At 48.1% G+C, this 18,697-nt stretch overlaps 1 protein-coding gene across 1 annotated transcript in view; it reads right to left on the reverse strand.

The window, feature by feature from the left end:
* The window catches only part of STK32B (serine/threonine kinase 32B), a 209,339-nt gene that overhangs the window by 4,280 nt on the left and 186,362 nt on the right, over nt 1-18,697 (reverse strand). Inside the window, exons 10-11 of the mRNA XM_083155858.1 lie at nt 17,872-18,003; nt 15,256-15,320 (exon numbers count right to left, since the gene is read on the reverse strand). Of these exons, the coding sequence (XP_083011984.1) occupies nt 15,256-15,320; nt 17,872-18,003 (197 nt within the window). The remainder of the gene's footprint in view (nt 1-15,255; nt 15,321-17,871; nt 18,004-18,697) is intronic.

The following is an 18,697-nucleotide window of genomic DNA, read 5'->3' on the forward strand; positions in this document are numbered from 1 at the left end:
TTTAGGCAGGGGCCTGTGTGGAGTGACTGGGCAGGCCACCCCATTCTCTGGCTGTCACATGTGCTGAGGAGACTCTACTTGAGCACTGAGCATGCACAGGAGTCTGATGGGTGCCATTTTCCTGGTGATTTCTCTACTGTGCATTCACAGATGTCGATCTTCAAGAAAATGGAGCCAGGTGTATACAGCAGAGTTGGTGGAGGATTAAGTATAGACACTGGGTGCAGTACAGGTTTTAGAGGTGCCGTTGTTTCTAGGTGCACATAGTGGTTATCCCAAATATGCTTTAACTTCAGATACTTTGGCTATCAGATGTCATTGTTTCATTTAACTTTATGGAAGAGACCAACATCTCCAAAAGGAAAGAAAAACAAAGGATCTACAGTTGCTGTGTTACAGATGTAGCCGTGCTCATCGTTGCGGGATCGCCACAGCTTGTTCCAGTTTGGTGTGCCAAATTCGTAACCACGGCGGGGAATCACCATGCTGCGATATCGCCGCTCAATGTGTTTCTATGAGCCTTGGGATGCACAAGCATGGTGACGGGGAGTCGCATGTGGTGAATTGGCGATGCAACGGCGAGCATGGTTACATTTGTATGTAGATAAAAGTATTTGCTGGGATCCAGATGACTGAATAGAACTGATTTGAAACCGACTGACAAGTATTGATTGTCATCGACTTGTTTTCCAGTTTTTTTCTAGGACAATCAATAAATAACACTGACAAGCTGAGTTTCATAACTAAAGGACGCTTTATAGAGGTAATTTATGAACCAGAAAAATGAAAAATGCAGGAGATACATTAAATATTTTCCTACGCACAATTACACTTCTGTGCCAGCCACAACATGGTTACCACTGATTACAGGATTGTGTAATGGGGACGGGGGGAGGGTAATTATACTCACCTGAGCTCTGTCGGAGATTCCCACCTTTGGTATGCCGGCGTAGGTATTCTTATCGCCGGTCATCTGTATGTATTCCCATTCCATATTGTACAGTAACATTCAAATAAATGAAGTAAATGAATGCATAGAACATCACCATCTTAAGCTTCAACAATATTTTAAAGTAAAGGCCCCATACACTGGGAGACGTACCTGCAATTTGGGCTCTTTTCCTGTTATCTACACTGCTCATGTTATTGTGTACCCTAATGGTACTGATGGGAGGTAGTTTGTTCAGCCCTGGACCATGGGTGATCTGGAAGGTGGAACCCCTCTATTGGGAGGGTCCCCACTCCCCCTGGGACCTAGGCCAGGGCTGACTAGTTGGGGGGTAAATGCTATGGCCACAGGGACTGGTATAAATGTGTCCCATGGCTGTGGCATTACCTTACTGACTAGTGGAGCCCGGTGCTTGTCTAAAAAAAAAAAACTCTTTCCCCTGAATATTTTGGAACCAGAACCGGTCCAAAATCCCAGTGCAGGTTCTTTAAATACAGGGTGACCGCAGTATCCGACTGATCCCTGCATGCTTCTAGAAACATGTCAGCTGAAAGGTGGTCTATTTGAAAAGTGCATATTTTGGGGGGCGAATTCACGGCAAATGTCCATGTTGTTGTGAGTGCCTATTAAAAGACCTGCCAAGTTTGGACGATGGTCTATTGATTCTTACATTTGTGTTCTACTGTGATATCTCAGCAAACTCTGTCGGGTTGTTGTGTTGGTACTTGTTTCCTAGCACGGCCACAATCTTAAGTAATCGTGTCCCTTAATTAAGGGACACGATTACCCCGATGGACCCGATTTCTTTTGAAATCAGGTCCATTTTGCCGGCTAGGAAACAAAAATCGGGGGCATCGCGTCGGTCGGGACCATTAACATTGGTCCCGACGCGGCCGACGCGATGCCCCCGATATTTGCATTGACTTCAATGTTAAAAAAATTTTTAACATTGAAATCTTGTCGGGAACGGTAAAATATCGGGGGCATCGCGTCGGTCGGGACCATTAACATTGGTCCCGACGCGATGCGACGCGATGCACCCGATTTTTACATAGGATTCAATGTTAAAAAAAATTTTAACATTGAAATGGTGTAAAAATGTAAAAAAATGTGAAATGGGTCAATATGACCCATTTCACATTATAAATGTCCCCGTCGTCGCCCCACGATAGACGGCAACCCGAAGCGTGGCGAGCGCAGCGAGCCCGCGAGGGGCGGCGGTACGCGTCCTCCGACCTTTTCATGCCCTACTATCCACTAGGGCGTGGAGTGAGAATAGAATAGTGTGGCGAGCGCAGCGAGCCACCGAGCCCGAAGCGTGGCGAGCGCAGCGAGCCCCGGGAGGGGACGCGGATACCTTCACAGGTAAACGCGTCCCTTCGCGGGCTTCACAGGTGTCCGTGGCGACGCGGACACCTGTGAAGCCCGCGAAGGGACGCGATTACCTGTGAAGGTATCCGCGTCCCCTCGCCACGCTTCGGGCTCGGTGGCTCGCTGCGCTCGCCACACTATTCTATTCTCACTCCACGCCCTAGTGGATAGTAGGGCATGAAAAGGTCGGAGGACGCGTACCGCCGCCCCTCGCGGGCTCGCTGCGCTCGCCACGCTTCGGGTTGCCGTCTATCGTGGGGCGCTGTGTACGCGCTTCAATTTGGGGGGGTTTGGAATTTTTTTCATTCAATCCAATGTAAAATTGGGTCCCAGGGACCCAATTTACATTGGATTTAATGAAAAAATCGGGTCAAAAATCGGTCGGTCGCGTCGATCGCATCGCATGCGACCAAATCGCATGCGATGCGATCGACCCGATTTTTTTCAGCACGACCACCCCGATCTTAATCGGTGTGGCCGTGCTAGGAAACAAGTACCGTTGTGTTTTTCATAGATGCATTTGACTGCGGGGAATGTACTCCTGAATCAATGCAAATGTTAGTAATTTTACCCCTACGAGTGGCTGTGTGCTGAACCAGATATGGAAGGAGGGCCCTGGATAGTGTCTACGTAGGCAGGCATGACAATAATCAACACATGAAAGGTCGATATGAGGTTTGGGGAACTGGTGAATCAGGTGCATTGCACCAGGGCCCCTGAGGACTAAGAGGGCCCACTGCTACCACCCACTGCTGTGTGGCATATTGTGAACTTGGGTTGGAATGGAGGAGGGAGGGCCCAAATTTATATTTCTGTGCCTGGGTGCACCACCCACAAGTTCCGCCACTGACCATAACCCTTCTAAACCTCCACTGGGGTCGGAGGGGATATGGTGGCAATAATAATACAAATAATTCCTAATGGGTCAGTATGGATGGTGTAATGGTAGCACTGAGGTCATGGGTGAGATTCCCACCATGGCTCTAACTGTGCAGAGTTTGTATATTCTCCCCGTACTTGCGTGGGTTTCCCCCGGGTACTCCGGTTTCCTCCCACAGTCAAAAATATACTGGTAGTCTAATTGGATCCCAACAAATTAACCCTAGAATGTCTGTGTGTGCGTGTTCATGTGGTAGGGAACAGGGGCGGATTGGGGACCAAAAGTGGCCCTGGAAAATTTCTGGTGAGTGGCCTCATGTGAATGGCACCAAATCAACAATGGGCGGAGCCAGAATTACAGTAGGCGGGATTACTATATCAGTATACCTAGAGACACCTGCCGAACTTGAGGATGAAAGCTGCACGTGGCTCCACCCAGTCATGGGTGTAGTGCCGCCCACACAATTAGGCCAGGGACACCGCAGAAGACAGGGCTGAATACTTCATATACAAATACTTTAATTATATGTAATATTTATGTATATGAAGTATTCAGCCCATGTATATAAGTAAAATACTTTATATACATGGGCTGAATATTTCATATACATATACAGATGTGCCATCCGACATGTCATAATTCCTTTTTGTAGTGAAAGGAATTTGTTTCACTTAAAATGGCACTGGCATCCCTCTTAAAGGGCCTACACATGGGGAGATGCTGAAGCACAAGATCGCTCAGCACACAGCGATGTCTCAGGGCTGTGTGCTGAGTGATCTGTCAGGGCCAGTGTTCTCCGGTGAGAACACTGGCACTGACCGGCGATTATAGATTTATCCAGCATGCCCATTAGAAAACGCCCTCAAATTGCACCGTGCAGGGGCCATTAGTCCTTCCTTATTGCTGCAATTTAGAACTGTGGCACAGCCCTGTTGTGTCTGGGACATCTGCAGATCCAGTGGCGTAACTACCAAAGGTGCAGTGGGTGCAGCTGCTATGGGGCCTGAGCTGTTCTGTTCCTACAGCTCCCCATGCACCCAGTTACAGAAAAGGGCAAGCACCGCAGCTGCCATCAGCCACAACACCGCAGCGCAACAACCCTCCCCCCGGATGCCATAAATGTCAGCCTCCGGCCTCTCCCCCACACAGCACAGCCAGTACCTCCCTCCTCCAGCAGCCACAGCTGCAGACCATGAGGGGAAGCCATCCTCTCCCCCTGCTCAGCAGAGCCGGCACTGACCTCCTCCAGCAGCCGCACCTGCACCGACCATGAGGGGGAAACTGCACTAAGCCTGCAGTGCTGCCTCCTGCTCCCGCACAGGGATGAGTCCACTGAGTCTCCAGCTGGGCGGCGATGGCGCCATCCTGAAGTGCGGCGGTCCACTCTGTATCAAGCTTGAATTTCCCTTGCTCCTAGCATCTGCTACGCACAGGCTGATCATGGGTGGCACGATATGTCGCACACAGCCACGCTGCCTGTGCGTCGCTGCCATCAACATGAACACTCAGCAGCAGCGCCGAGCAAGCCCGAGCCGTCTGCGGCCCGCATGTCACGGTCAGCAACACAGCTGGGAGACTCTCCGCGGCCCACATCGGACTCAGTGGATGGTACTGGCGTCCCGCGGCCTGCTGGACTGTGAGTGCCCCCCTGTTTTGCCGGACATTGGGTGGTAACCCTAGCTAAGCAGCAGAAGATTGCTGCTTAGTGAGCAATCCTGAATCAGGCCCCCTGTTCCCCTGACTACATCATACTTGCCTACATTTGAAAAGTAGTTTCAGGGAGATTGTATAGGTCACCAGAATTTTATGCACAAAGCACGCTATCGAGGGGGTGTGTCATGTCCCATTTTCCCACCCAACAGGAGTGTCTAGCATCTATATACACTCAGCGGTGTGGTAGTAGCATTTATAAACAGGGGGGGATGTGAGCAATGCTGCAATGGCTCTCTCTAGCAATATCCTCCATCGTCCTGCATGTACAGACAACGAAGATGGACATCACTAACAACTAGCACCAGCGTGCATTATTACCGATATAGCGTGTACACACTTGCTGATGCTGAATGCGACGGTCGGCAGTGGAATGGAGCGGGGGCCATGCTGTATTCCGAACTTGTATCTCGCTAGCAATATATTCAGTTGTCCTGCATGTATAGATGAAGAGGATGGAGGATGTTGCAGATGACACACGCATCAACAGTGACAGTGGGCGGAATGCAGAAAGCAACTTGAGATGCTATCCGCCAGTCTCCACATGCACTACAGTGTCTAATAACGCTATATACATGAAGAATTTGGCAAAGGGCAGCTCTTGCGTCCTTTGCAATAATAGAACTTCTGGGTTTGGACCTGGAGTCCTATCTGCGCATGTGTTAAGTGACACGTGTGCCGCCAGGGATGCTGGCAGGGATTCGTTGGATCCCTTACAACAACAGTCAGTGATAGAAGCCCATACACTTCTATGGACAATGCCAATTTGAAAATGTCATTGCTCACTACATTCAAGCCCCAGAATGTATTGCATTCCCTGATTATGCATAGTATGTGAACCATGGCCCCACCCACTGATATTCTGAACCCACCAAAAATGAAAACTTCGCATGTGCAAGTCCGGAATGCCGGGGGTGGGGCCTGAAGAGTGGTGTCATGATGAGGGCCCACAAGAGCGATGCTTGCACAGAATGCCCACATGAATATTACTTCTTACACACACAATGCCCATGAGACTAGTGCTGCTTATGCACACAATTCCCTCAGGACTGGCACAGCTATTGCACACAACGCCAACATGAATAGAGCTGCTTACACACACAATGCCCACAAGACTTGCGCTACCTATGCTCACAGGACTAGCACCGCCTATGCAAACAAGGCCCATAGGACTAGCGCCACCTACGCACACAATGCCCACATGAATAGCACCACTTCCCCACACTATGCCCACAAGTCTAACGTTGATACACACACAATACTGACAGTACTAGCGTGCTTACGCACACTAAGCCCACAGGACTAGCTTCACTTACACACACAATGCCAACATAAATAGCGCCTCTTACACAAACAATGCCTACATGGATAGCGCCACTTGCGCACACAAGGCTCACATATAATAATACAATAGTATTACCTATTAAAACAACTAAATATTAGTGCACCTTGAACACATAGGGACTGATTCTGACCCATTAGTAATGTGCCGAATTCAGCCCTGTCCCAGGTGTTCAGAGTTTGTCCATGCACGAATATGCACATGTGCAAACCCTGGGAGTGCCAGGAGGGGTGGGAAAGGGGCGGCAGCAGGGTAACACCCAGCATTTTATGGGCATTCCCCTACACACGCAGACCCCCCGCCGCCGCCCCGCCAAGCACCCCTACCCCCCCCCCCGCCCCGCCGCCCATGCAAACCCCCCTCAATCCCCCACAGCCTTACCTATCGCGCTTGTCCCGGCGGCTCCATTCTTCTGCTGAGGACCACCAGAAAATGGCCGACCCCATACAACAGACAGTTTCAAAGAACAGTGTGCTATATGGGGGTGGCCATTTTGTGGTGGTCCTCAGCAGAAGAACGGAGCTGCCGGGACCAGCGAGATAGGTAAGTCTGTGGGGGATTGGGGGGGGGGGGGTTTAACTATAGCACCGCAGACCCGGCGCCCCCACATGCACATCGCCCCCCCGCGGCGGCGGGGGCTGCGGTGCTGTAGTTACGCTGCTGGTGGCGATGCCTGTTTGGGGCGGGCGGCTGACATCACTTGACATCAGCACCCACCCCAAATTCAGGGAACAGCATGTAAATGAAAAGTCAGTCCAAGCTGACTTTTCATTACGAACAGCAGAAAAAATAATTTAATGGTCAGTGACCACTGAATGATTTTTCGTCCGTGCAGCCTCATTCGAGGAGAAGTGTTCACGTGCTGGAGGGGGGCGGGCGTTCGGCCGGGCCCTGTTGACCTGTTCGCTAAGCTGCAATTACACGCAGCCTAGCGAACAGGTCTGAGGGCGAGATTCACTAAATTAAAAATGCCGTAAAAACCCTGTTTTCGGGGTTTTTACGGCATTTTCTTATGCAGCAAAGCCCCACCGCCGGGGCTTCGCTGCGGGGGGGTTACACCAGTTCTAGATGGCGTAACCCCATGGAAGCCTATGGGCTTACCATCGCGTCCCCCGCTGCCCCGCGCGCCCCCCACCGATTCGCGACGCACCCCCCCTTACCTGTGTCCAGGCAGCCTCCTGCTGTGATGCCCGGACCAGTGATCTTGTTCTCCCTGCACAGCTTCTGGGTGCAGGGAGGAGGAAACGGAGCCCTCACCCAGCCGGGTGAGGGACCTGCAGCACATCACCGCCCATCGCTTTGGTGTTAATAATCGCATATGTTACTGCATATGCGATTATTAAAACTGCGAATGCCGGCGATGTGCTGCTGGAGTTATTAGAGAATCCCGCCCTGAGTAAGGACCATATTGGGATAAAGGCACAAATAAGTACAGAGACTGGAGAAGGGGAAGATAAGAAAAATAAGCTTTTAATAAGGATGAGAAACATTCCTTAACTTACCCATCCTGTCTTTGCTCTTGGGGCCGTGGGCTGCTAGATAGGCGACGGAACCTGTGAGGGGGCGGAGCTTGCTGGAGGGGACGGAGCCATGTCTTCTGCTGTAGCAGAAGAACTTCAACAGCACGTGGAAGGAACCTCCATGGTCACTGTCACACTGCAGCTCTGCTCCTGCCTGTCAGTGTGACAGGTGGTGGTGCAGCAGCAGCAGCAGACAGCTTAGGAGCCAGAACGGGAGTCCGAGTCCGGCGCCTGCTCTGTGCTGGGCACAGGAAAAGGCAGGGGCGTGGCCTAATCACGGACCCCCCGTGGCCACGCCCCCTTTGCAAACTCGATCGTGCTGACTGCTGAAGAAGCCCAGCCAGGCAGCCAGCCCAGCTCAGGTATTGCTAGCCGGCTGGGGGAGCTCCACACATGACTGGGTGGAGCCACCTAAAGCTATCGGCCTCACTTGTGGCCGGCCTCCCGGGAAACTCCCCGGTGAATTATATGGCCAATCCGCCCCTGGTAGGGAATATAGATTGTAAGCTCCACTGGGGCAGGGACTGATGTGAATGTTCAACTAAACTGGTAATAAATAAATAAATAAATAAATAAATATTAATGTCAGTCTGGGTATATAATATAAAATGAATCTGAGCAGAATACCCTACACATTTTTTTGTATCTATTCCGTTTTTGTTTCTTTACTGTATATTCCAAACAGTTGCCATCCATAAATGCCGGCAATTGTACATTGTTCTGTAACCTCCTTGTAGCATCACAGTTAATGACTCGACCTTATCCATTTTGTGGGCTAGTGACAAGGCCACCAAGATGTGCTAAAGGAAAATAAACAGAGGACAATACAAGCGCTGGATTTTTTTTTTCTTACTTGACAGTAATTCCCCGAAGATTTATGTTTCTCCGGCAATAAGAAACCCGTCCTAGAGATCAGTCACACTCAGGGAGATCCGACCGTTGCCATGAAGAGTAAATTTACTATTTCATTAGTGATTAGTGGTTATTTTTGCTGCATTTATAGTAGCGAGGAATAACCATGCGTCTCCTTCCAGTGAACATGCTATATTTGGACGCATGCCATGCCCTGCTGACTGCAAGATGCCAAAATCTTGTTTGCATGGAGGTAGAACAAATGATGTACTGACATGAGAGCCAAGAAATCTGCAAATTAATTCTTCATTTCCAGAGCATAGTCAGCTGTGTAATTATGTCCTGCAGAAAATGACTATACATATCGGATCAAGCAGACACCAATAGCCTCATGTAGAAGTCACTCTAGCAGCAAAAGAGAGATTCATGCACATCATGTGAATGCAAATATCAGCATATCAAGGAGAAATCTTTACATATAACAGCTTGGTATGTACTTAGAAATAGTGGCATACAGTACTGTAATGAGTGCTGTTTTCAGGCAGAAACCGGCAGGAATTCCGTTCCAGAACCACTAATTAAAAATTAAATATGATGCCATCAGGAACTGGGTTCCTGAACCTGTTTGGGCCAAAATGTACTTTCCTTAGGACAGGTTTTATTTTAAAGTCACCTGTGAGTGCATTTGTTTCTAAATCTCTTATATAATAGCCCAGGGCTGTAAATCTGAGAGTGTGTGTGTATAATGCTGGGCGGAGTCATGTAGTGAACTCCGCCCCCCTCTTCCCAGCGTTATATACACTAAAGGTGTGTACACACGGGGCGATATGATTGCCGGCGATGAAAAGGAGACACTGCTACAGTCACGGGGCGAGGGGGGGGGGGGGGGATGGGAGAAACCCGAAGGCAGGAGGGAAGGAGCAGCGTCCCGGGGCGGGGGGGTGGGGGTGGTGAGAGACCCGAAGGGAGGAGTGAGGGAGCAGCAGCAGCAGCAGACGCTGTCACTTGGAAGAGGGGAGGGAGCCCTTCTGCTGCTGATCTCCTCGGCTCTGACCTCCTGCACAGCGCCGGGGGGGCGCTGGTAGCAGGAGCATGCTACCAGCGACCGTTAGGGAGTACACACGGGAGCGCGCAGCTGGCGATTTATCGCCAGCAGTACTCAAATCACTGGCAATACTGGCTCAGCGACCATATTGCCAGTGATTTCAGCTAATATTGCCCCCGTGTATACACACCTTGACATATTGTCAGGTTTGGGCTATACTGACTGCTGCCACCTGTACGTCCAGTGGCCCCCTTGCACACAGCCGGAGGAGCAGCAAACAACAGCACACGGCGGTCCTCAGCCTGACACCCCATCTCACTGCACCGGGAACCCCCCTGATTGCGCCCCCCCCCCCCACCACCACCACAGCGTTTAAATTACCTTATCTGCAGATCTCCGGGGAGGGTGCTGGGCTAAAGTGTCATAATCGCGTCATTCAGCCCCACCCCCGAACTCCTGCTGAAAGTCTCCTCTCCGGGCTTCTCCCGGAGAGGAGCTTTCAAAAGTCGGCAACCCTGAGTTAATACTGCCCGCTCAAGGTTCACCGCACCCCCCCCCCCCTTTTGGTCTCACAGTCACCTGTTAGGCGCCGGCCGGGCTAAGGTCTACTGCTCCTCAGCGGCGGCAGGAGATAGGATAGAGTCATAGTGCTTTGACCGGCACTTCCTGCAGCAAGTGAGAGGGGTCAGGGCCGGTGCAAGGTTCGCCGGTGCAAGGTGCCCCAGAACCCTTCCCCGGCACCCCCCCTTCCTGTGGTCTCAGTCACCTGCTAGGCGACCGGAAAGAGCCAGTCAACAACAGCGCTTTGACCGGCACTTCCTGCAGGGTCCTCGAGGATAGGAGGGGGGAGATGTTTGGTGCATCTGACATGTGAATTCAGGTGATTCCCAGGAATATACTGGTGCTAGGGGGGTGTGGGGTCAATAGCAGAAGCTGGGACAGGTTGCTGACAGATGACACAGCAATACAGAAGGGATGCCGGCTTATCACTACAATGCAGTGCTGGTTACTTTGCCGCCTTTTAATAACACTCTGCTCCATGCCCTTTGGGAGAGAAAGTGCTAAGCTGAGTATATCAACTATTCATCGGCAGCGTGCGGTGCCTAAAGCTGCCTAATGAAACCATATTTCAACCAATAAAGGCATTCACAGGTTAAAGGGGGCGGAGCCCCTTGCGATGTACAATATATACATCTCTCTCTCGCTTTCTATTTTTATTTTATTGACCCACCCCCACACCTGGAGTTTCTGAACCTATTTTTCCAGAAAAATAGTACTGGGCAAACCATAAATTTTGTTGCCCCTGACAAAAAGTTTCAACTCCTCTCCCCCTCCCATGGCTTTTTGGTAAAGAAGGGCCATTTGTAGGCAATTTGGATCCCAGTGTGAAAACATGTAAAAATGTTCCCCACCCCCATAGACATTGTAAAAATAAGGAATTTGTGTGCTTCATAGATGCCAAAAAGGGTTTGTGGCCTTGCAAGAAAAAGACAACCTTATACCCCAGTTTTGCCACCTGCATGCTCATATTTTGTCCACCACAGGCTCCCTATATTTGATCATTATTCAATGCTGGCTCTATGGAGCAATGTCGACACCACCAAGAGGAGGACCAAGTAAGACACCACCAGTGTCAGACTGGAGCATGAAGGGCCCACCGGTAGGTATGCAGTGATAGGGGCCCTTGTTTAGTGGTGTGGCAAGTCTTCAGAAGGGGTGTGGCTACCTGCAGAAGAGGTGTGGCTAACTGTTACAGAGTGCATAGTCCAGGCCCCTTGATAGATATGTATAGTACTGTATATATACTGCTAGTGCATGCGTGTGATAATGTACTAAATTAATGTACTTTATACAAAAAACCATGTGCAGTATAATGATTCCTATAGGAGGAGGTGGGGACCACTGAGGGTTGCCCCAATGGTAAAAGTAAGCAGGTACAAATTGGACCATACCAGATATATTGGGGCAGCACGGATGGTGTAATGGTTAGCATTACTGCCTCACAGCGCTGAGGTCATGGGTTTGATTCCCACCATGGCCCTAACTGTGTGGAGTTTGTATATTCTCCCCGTACTTGCGCGGGTTTACTCCCGGTACTCCGATTTCCTCCCACAATCCAAAAATATACTGATAGGCTGATTGGATCCCAACAAATTAACACTTGAATGTCTGTGTGTGCGTGTACATTTGGTAGGGAATATCGATTGAAAGCTCCACTGGGGCAGGGACTGATGAATGTTCAACTATGCTCTGTACAGCGCTGCGTAATATGTGTGCGATATATAAGAAACTGTTAATAAATAAATATATGTGTTTTCATTTTATTTAACATTTCAGCAAGAATGAAAAAAACATTTCACGGTAAAAATAATGGTCCATAATAATAGGGCAACTAGTGTGTGACTATAAAATATAAGCCATAAGAAAAAAATCTTGCATTATGTAATAATTCCGTCCCTCTCAATGGGCTCCCCAAACAGTAGACCTGCTAGGGCCGGCAATTGACTATCAGGGCCAGGGTATATATCAAATCTTCTTAAGAGGACAATGGGAAGTGTTGCCCATAGCAACCAAGTAGATTGTAGCTATCATTTCATAGAATGTACTGTAATAGATCAGGGGTTGCCGGTCCTCGAGATCTACCAACAGTTCATATTTTACAGACCACCTAGCTGGTGCACAGGTGCCATCATGAATAACTCCCATTTATATACATGTGAATGAGTTCATTCCTACCTGACACATTTTACAGATCCACAGTTGGTCTGAAAAACATAACCTGTTGGTAGATCTTGTTGGACTGGTTTGAACACCCCTTCAGTGCCGTCTTTCCCACTGGGCTTAATGGGCAGTTGCCCAACCCGATGGGGAAGATGGCACTGCCCTGATGAGCTGCTGCAGCAGGAAGTGAGTGGCGGGCACCGGGGTCCGGGCAGTGGTGGCTGGAAGCTTGTAGCGCTGCGCTATTTGCCGGGTGTCCGTTGGGAAGCTGTTTTTGAAAAGACTGGGCAGACACTGATTGGCTGAATTCTCTCAGCCAATCAGTGTCAGTCTTTTCAAAATCAGCTGCGCTTCCTGCCCGGCAAATAACGCAGCGCTACAAGCTCCGGACCCATCGGTATGTGGGGGGGGGGGGGGGGGCAACGTTAATGTTCTGCCCAGGGCCCTGTGACAATGTTAAGACAACCCTGCAGCCCTGTACTAGATAATCAATAGCTAGAATCTTACTGGTTGCTATGGACAACATCTAGACTTGTCCTATTTAGATTTTTGATAAACCTCCCAGTTTCCATGGGGTTAAGCTGATAAAGTCCTGTGTCTGTCCAATCACCTCACTCCCACCAGGGGCATTTACCATGTTGCCCTCCAGCTGCTGTGGAACCTCAGCTTGCACTGCCACAGTTTAAGCACACCCTACTAGCAAAACCGTGGCATGGCATGCTGGGATGCATAGTTCCACGGTAGCTGGAAAGGCCGCATGTTGTCATTTCCAATCTTACCCAATTTCTAAAGAACATTTAAAAAAAATTATCTTAAAAATGATCAGTTGGCAGCAGCTTCTATTTCATAACTATACTTATATTGGGCATACAAGTAAGAGAGGAGGGGGCTTATGTGCAGTCACCATCCGGGCCCCAGCAGTCAGTGGCAGTAACTCTGAGCACTAGGTGGTGTGCAGTTCTCCGAGAACATGGTGCAGTGGCCAAAATGCTAAAACAATGGGTGTCCTGCCATTTTTCTGGAGATCTGCACACCACCTAGTTTTCACAGTCATTCGCAGTGGTGTGGGACCCCAGAAAGCTAAGTATTGGAAAAAAAATGGGTGCACGTAACAATGGTGAGGCAGACAAGGCATTGGCTTGGAGGAGCCAATGCCAATGGGGCCTGGGGGAGTATGAAAAATAAAGTAGACTCTGCGCTGCTGCATTCACAGGCAGTGCAGCGCTGCTCTCCCGGGTCCCCTGCCATCGACTGTCCCCCTGACTGCTTAGATAGTAAAGTCCCCAAGTAGAGGGGAAGTGCTGAACAGCAGCAGCTCTGTGCTCCTCCCCTCTGTGCCCTAGACTCAGGGCTCAATAGGCTGTATCTGTGCCGGCTGGGAGACAGAGCAGGTTGGAGGGTGCCACTCTGTCCCTGGGGGAAGGGGGGTGGGGGCATGGTTTACACAGGGGGAAGAGGGGATTTCACTTACACAGGGAATAGGGGCATGACTCAAGCTGGGAGAAGGGAAAGAAGGGGCATGGCTCATACAGGGGCCAAGGGAGGGGAATTACAACATAGGGGCCCCTAGTTACAGGGATTGCCATCAACGATATTGCCATTGATGTTTGCCATCGATGGTGATAGTACAAATGACCAACGATGGTAGCATGCTGTGTGTTCATTTTAACTATCGATAGCCATCCCTTTTATTTGACTGACTGGCCCATCAAATAAAAGGGATGGCCATCAAAATGTGCAAGTGGCATCACAGTGTATGGCATATAGTGTAAGGTGCTTTAAAGTGTGTGGCATAATGTGTAAGGGGCATTACAGTATATGGCATAATGTGCAAGGGGCATTATAGTGTATGGTTTAAAGTGTAAGGGGCATTATGGAATGTGTGGTGTAATGTGTAAGAGGTATTAGGGGGGCACCATAAATTATTTTGGCAGGGGGAGCAAAATTTAAATAGTTACGCCACTGGTGCACGGTGTGCAATGTTGGCCCATCTGGACCCAGGAGCTGTGTGCACTGCAAATTTACACCCATTATAGATCCAGCTCTACTGGTTGGCTTCAGGTTGTCAGGGTTAAATATATATATTTTTTATAGTATTCTAATGTAACATTTTATGGGGAGATGTACTGCATCAAAGCTTCTATAGAGGAGAGGTGGAGAAGGCTCTGATCCCAACTAATCAGATTCTATCCATTTATTGCAAGCAGCCTGGAAGGAAAATTGCAGATGTTTACAAACCAAACAGGTTCCAGCTGTCACGTTCTACCCTGTACTACATAAATAATAACTAGATTCTGATTGGTTGTTGTGAACATCACTGTGACTTTTCCTTATTAGAAGGTGTGAAAAATATCCCTGCCAGTGTTATGTTATCCACTATCTTATCTCTTTTGAATACATATCCCCATAAGTGTGTAGATGCCGAAAATGTCACGTACTGTAGCTTTAATGAAAACAGAAATTCCCAGCACACACATTCCACAGAGGCAGGGACATCGCTAATATACTGTACACTCATTTATTAGTGTGGATTATTAGTCACAGCGGAGAACGTGCTCTATCATCTGCTCAGTGTGAGGCTTATTCCGGCCGGCACACCCATTGGGGAGCATTTGCATCACATCTTCCCAGTAATTGGGATTTCGAGCACAAGGAAATAGAATATTGCAGCGTTTCAGGCAAGAAGGCCGAGTAATCAATACATAGACTGGCACCAGGTAGTCGCCCAGATTCTGCCAGCAGAGACCTCTGCCCTTTTTTTTGTCACAATCATTAATTTCCAGTAACAGCTAAGAAATAACCTCCAATGCTTCAAAGCAATTTCCCTTTTACACCATGTTATGTGCGTTTGATTAATGTACTCACTTCTCCCTGTTGTATATGATAAATTCTTTCCTCACGGTGTCTAAGCACTGCTGCAGGTGTCCATTCTGCAATAGAGATTGGGCATTACAACAACACACAGCCATGGGCATTATGATTTACAATGGCAGAAAGGAAGCAAAACTTTCATACTTCAGAGATAAAGCAGGAAAAAAAAACATAAAAAGGTTACAAATAAATATTTTTTCAATAACTGCATAAATCAGCGGTGTTTGCCTATGAGCTACAGTGCTGCAGCCCCCCCTACCCCCCCCCCCCCCCAGCTAAAATCCACCACTGCAGTGAGGCCAGATGCAATCTGTGAGGCTGCACTGGCTTCACTGTGACTGGCAGTGACTCCATATTGGAAGTTCGACCTGCCAGTCACCAAGGCAGTCCCATTGGGAGGTGTTCCTTCCCCTCTGGGTTGCCTCAATGGGCTGCTGCATGGCAGTTCATAAAATCCGTGCGCTGCGCAGGCTCAGTACTGTCAGTACTGCTCATGGGCTGGACCCGGTGCCTGTCACCTGTACTGTACAGGCGTCGGGACTGTGATTTTACTTCTATGCCAAAGCAGCCCATAGAAGCTGGCTGCATTTGCAGTACAGAGGTTGATAATGCTTGACAAAAGGTCGACATTCAGTAGGTCAACATTGACAAAAGATAGACTCAAATAAATTGTCGACATGGCAATTATCGACACATGAAAATGTTGACATGTTTTCCACAATTTTTTTCCCATTATTTGGTCTTTTTCATACGTTATCATCCAAGTGGACTACAATTGGGAACGGTAAATTGTGCTAAGAAAGCGTCATTGGAGCGAGACACCAGGCCCGACGCATGGCAAGCGTGCAGACTACTCGAAATGGGGTCCACGTCGACAGGTATCAACACTGACATAAAAAAGTGAAAAAACTCATGTCGACCGTTTCTAGTGTGTACCCCCAATATGTCTGTGCATTGCCGGTTTAAGGGAGGGATAATAGTGGTGGCCATCCCAGGGCCCGAACACATTAAGGCCCCCATATACTGCTATGTTAATGTGCTCTGGTGGCTCAGCTGTTAATTAACAGCAGCCATCGAGGACCACCCATAGGTGATAATGGGTTCCGCCGCTTCTGCTCTAAAAAAAAACCAAACAGTATTGCAACACTTCTTAAAAACATAAGGCCATCTGAAGATGGTGTTATGTGTTCTCACATGCCGAAGCTGCAGAGAGAAGCAGAAAAGAAAATGATCTCTGCCAGCTTTCTCCCACAATCCACTAAGTGGATTCCCAGAATGCCGACAGGCGTGCTGACACTATGGGCCCCTGCGTATTAATGTTAGTGCCCTGGGCTGATTATAAAATACATGTTACATTACTTCTGTCTCATGAACATTATTTTTATTCAAATAAAAAAAAAGGCTTTTCTGCAGGAACTAAACAAATGACAATAATATTTAACAGCTGTGTCATACAGTTTTGTTTCAATGTCAGAACGTTCTAAAAATTCAGTAGTGACCATTTTGTGCTAGACATCGAATAGAATAAGGCACCTGCCATTATAATGCAAATAGTACTTTTTTAGGTAACTTATATGAACATGTTATTTGATCATAGATATAATAATAATATATTTTTGCTGGCAGCCACCTTTCTGCAGAACTAGAAGTATCTGCTATGACAAGTACAGTATGTACAATGGTCTCTTTGAGATCTGTTAATTCAGTAAGTAATAAATATAAAATCAATACATACTTTGGCACAGTAATTTTCTAGTAACACCTAATAGCTATCCATGCCACAGAGCTCTGAGTTTTATAACCCATCAGACCGCAGCTACAGAGAGAGTGTTTATTACCATCAATTACACGGAGGTAGAGCACAGGCGTCTGAGAAACACCATTGTCAGGAGCTTTTCTTCTTGTGGAAGTTCACTTATATAGTATAACACGGCCTCTTAATTAAGACCACTTGCCAAGCTTCGGTCCGATCAGTGGGTTACTGTGGGGCTTTACAACATGTGCCCTTACACCATACTTGCCTACTTTTGAAAACTAGTTTCAGGGAGATTATAGTTGGTAATAGAATTTTGCACAGTGCCCCACTGAGGGAGCATGTCATGCTCCACCCAAAGGGCATGTCTAGTTCCATATATGGAGAGATTGTGAAAAGAGATTGTGAACGTGGCACCTAGAAGCGTGGGTGTGTACTGCTACAGCTGAGAGGAATCTTATAAAATGACTTATATCCAAATGTAGATGAGCCCAAAGCAGTTAGTAAGAGCTACTATACTTGGTAAAGTGCTGGGAAATGGCGCTGATGATTCAATGTAAATGTATCTGTCTCTCATTCCTTTTTACGCCAAAAATTTAACAGTGTAATGTGGGCTAGGTGACATGAGGGAGATTGGTAGACTAATGAGGGAGAGAGGGAGATTGCTTTTATTTCAGGGAGTCTCCTGCAGAATGCAGGAGGGTAGACAACTATGCCTTACACCTATTTACTAAACAGAACGGAATGTATGCTGACTGTGTCATATACAGTAGAGTGATGATTTCACTGTAGCCACTTAAAGTGTTCTTGTGATGTCCCAGAAGATGGAGTAATAATTGGAGTAAAATAGGACTTACCAGTGGGCAGCTTTCTTTAGCTGCCTCCCTTGATTTGTTTTTGGCCAGTCTCTTTTTCTTCTTATGAAGAGGTTTTGACTCAAGGATCATCTCTTCTAACTCAAATGTTGGGTCACAGTTCAGTCTTCCTTTCTGCCATCAATCATAAAGAGTAGATGATTAGCACTACTTTAGAAACGAGTGTTACTTGTGTGTGGATGAGACTCGGAAATGATTAAACTCAATAATCAAAAAGATAATGTTACTATATAACACATATAGGTCCTGATTCTTGTTTACTAAGTAAGCTGCGAAGCGGACGGCTCGGGGGCCTATGTTCGGAGTGGTTCGGATTCCGAGGAATCCGAACCGCTCATCTCTACAGGATACCGTATACCAATGCTTTGCTGTTATTTATTTAGTACCAGTTTCTTATATAGCGCAAACTTATTCCGCAGCTCTTTACAGAGACTATTTGAACATTCACATCAGTCCCTGCCCCAGTGGAGCTTACAGTCTACTGTATATTCCCTGTGTTGTCTCTTTCACACACCAAGGACACTGATGCAGCATAACCACTGCTGTCATTTACATCCTCCAGATACATCTCCAGCAACCTGATGTTTCCACATATATACAGTACCCAGCCTTCTTGGGGAGAGGTGAGTATCTTGACACAGACTAGGTGCCTCACTTGGATGTGCCTGCAGACTTGGAGCTTGACTGCCCTAAAAAAAAGACCTTGACCTTGTTTCCTATTATTGAGGTTCTAGCAGAGCAACGTAGCTATCACGGTATGGTCACAATTTGGGTAAATTTGGTGCTTCACAAAAGGGGATGACCATCA

This window comes from Crinia signifera, chromosome 1 (genome assembly GCF_055691185.1).
Source record: "Crinia signifera chromosome 1, ASM5569118v1, whole genome shotgun sequence".
Classification (NCBI taxonomy): domain Eukaryota; kingdom Metazoa; phylum Chordata; class Amphibia; order Anura; family Myobatrachidae; genus Crinia; species Crinia signifera.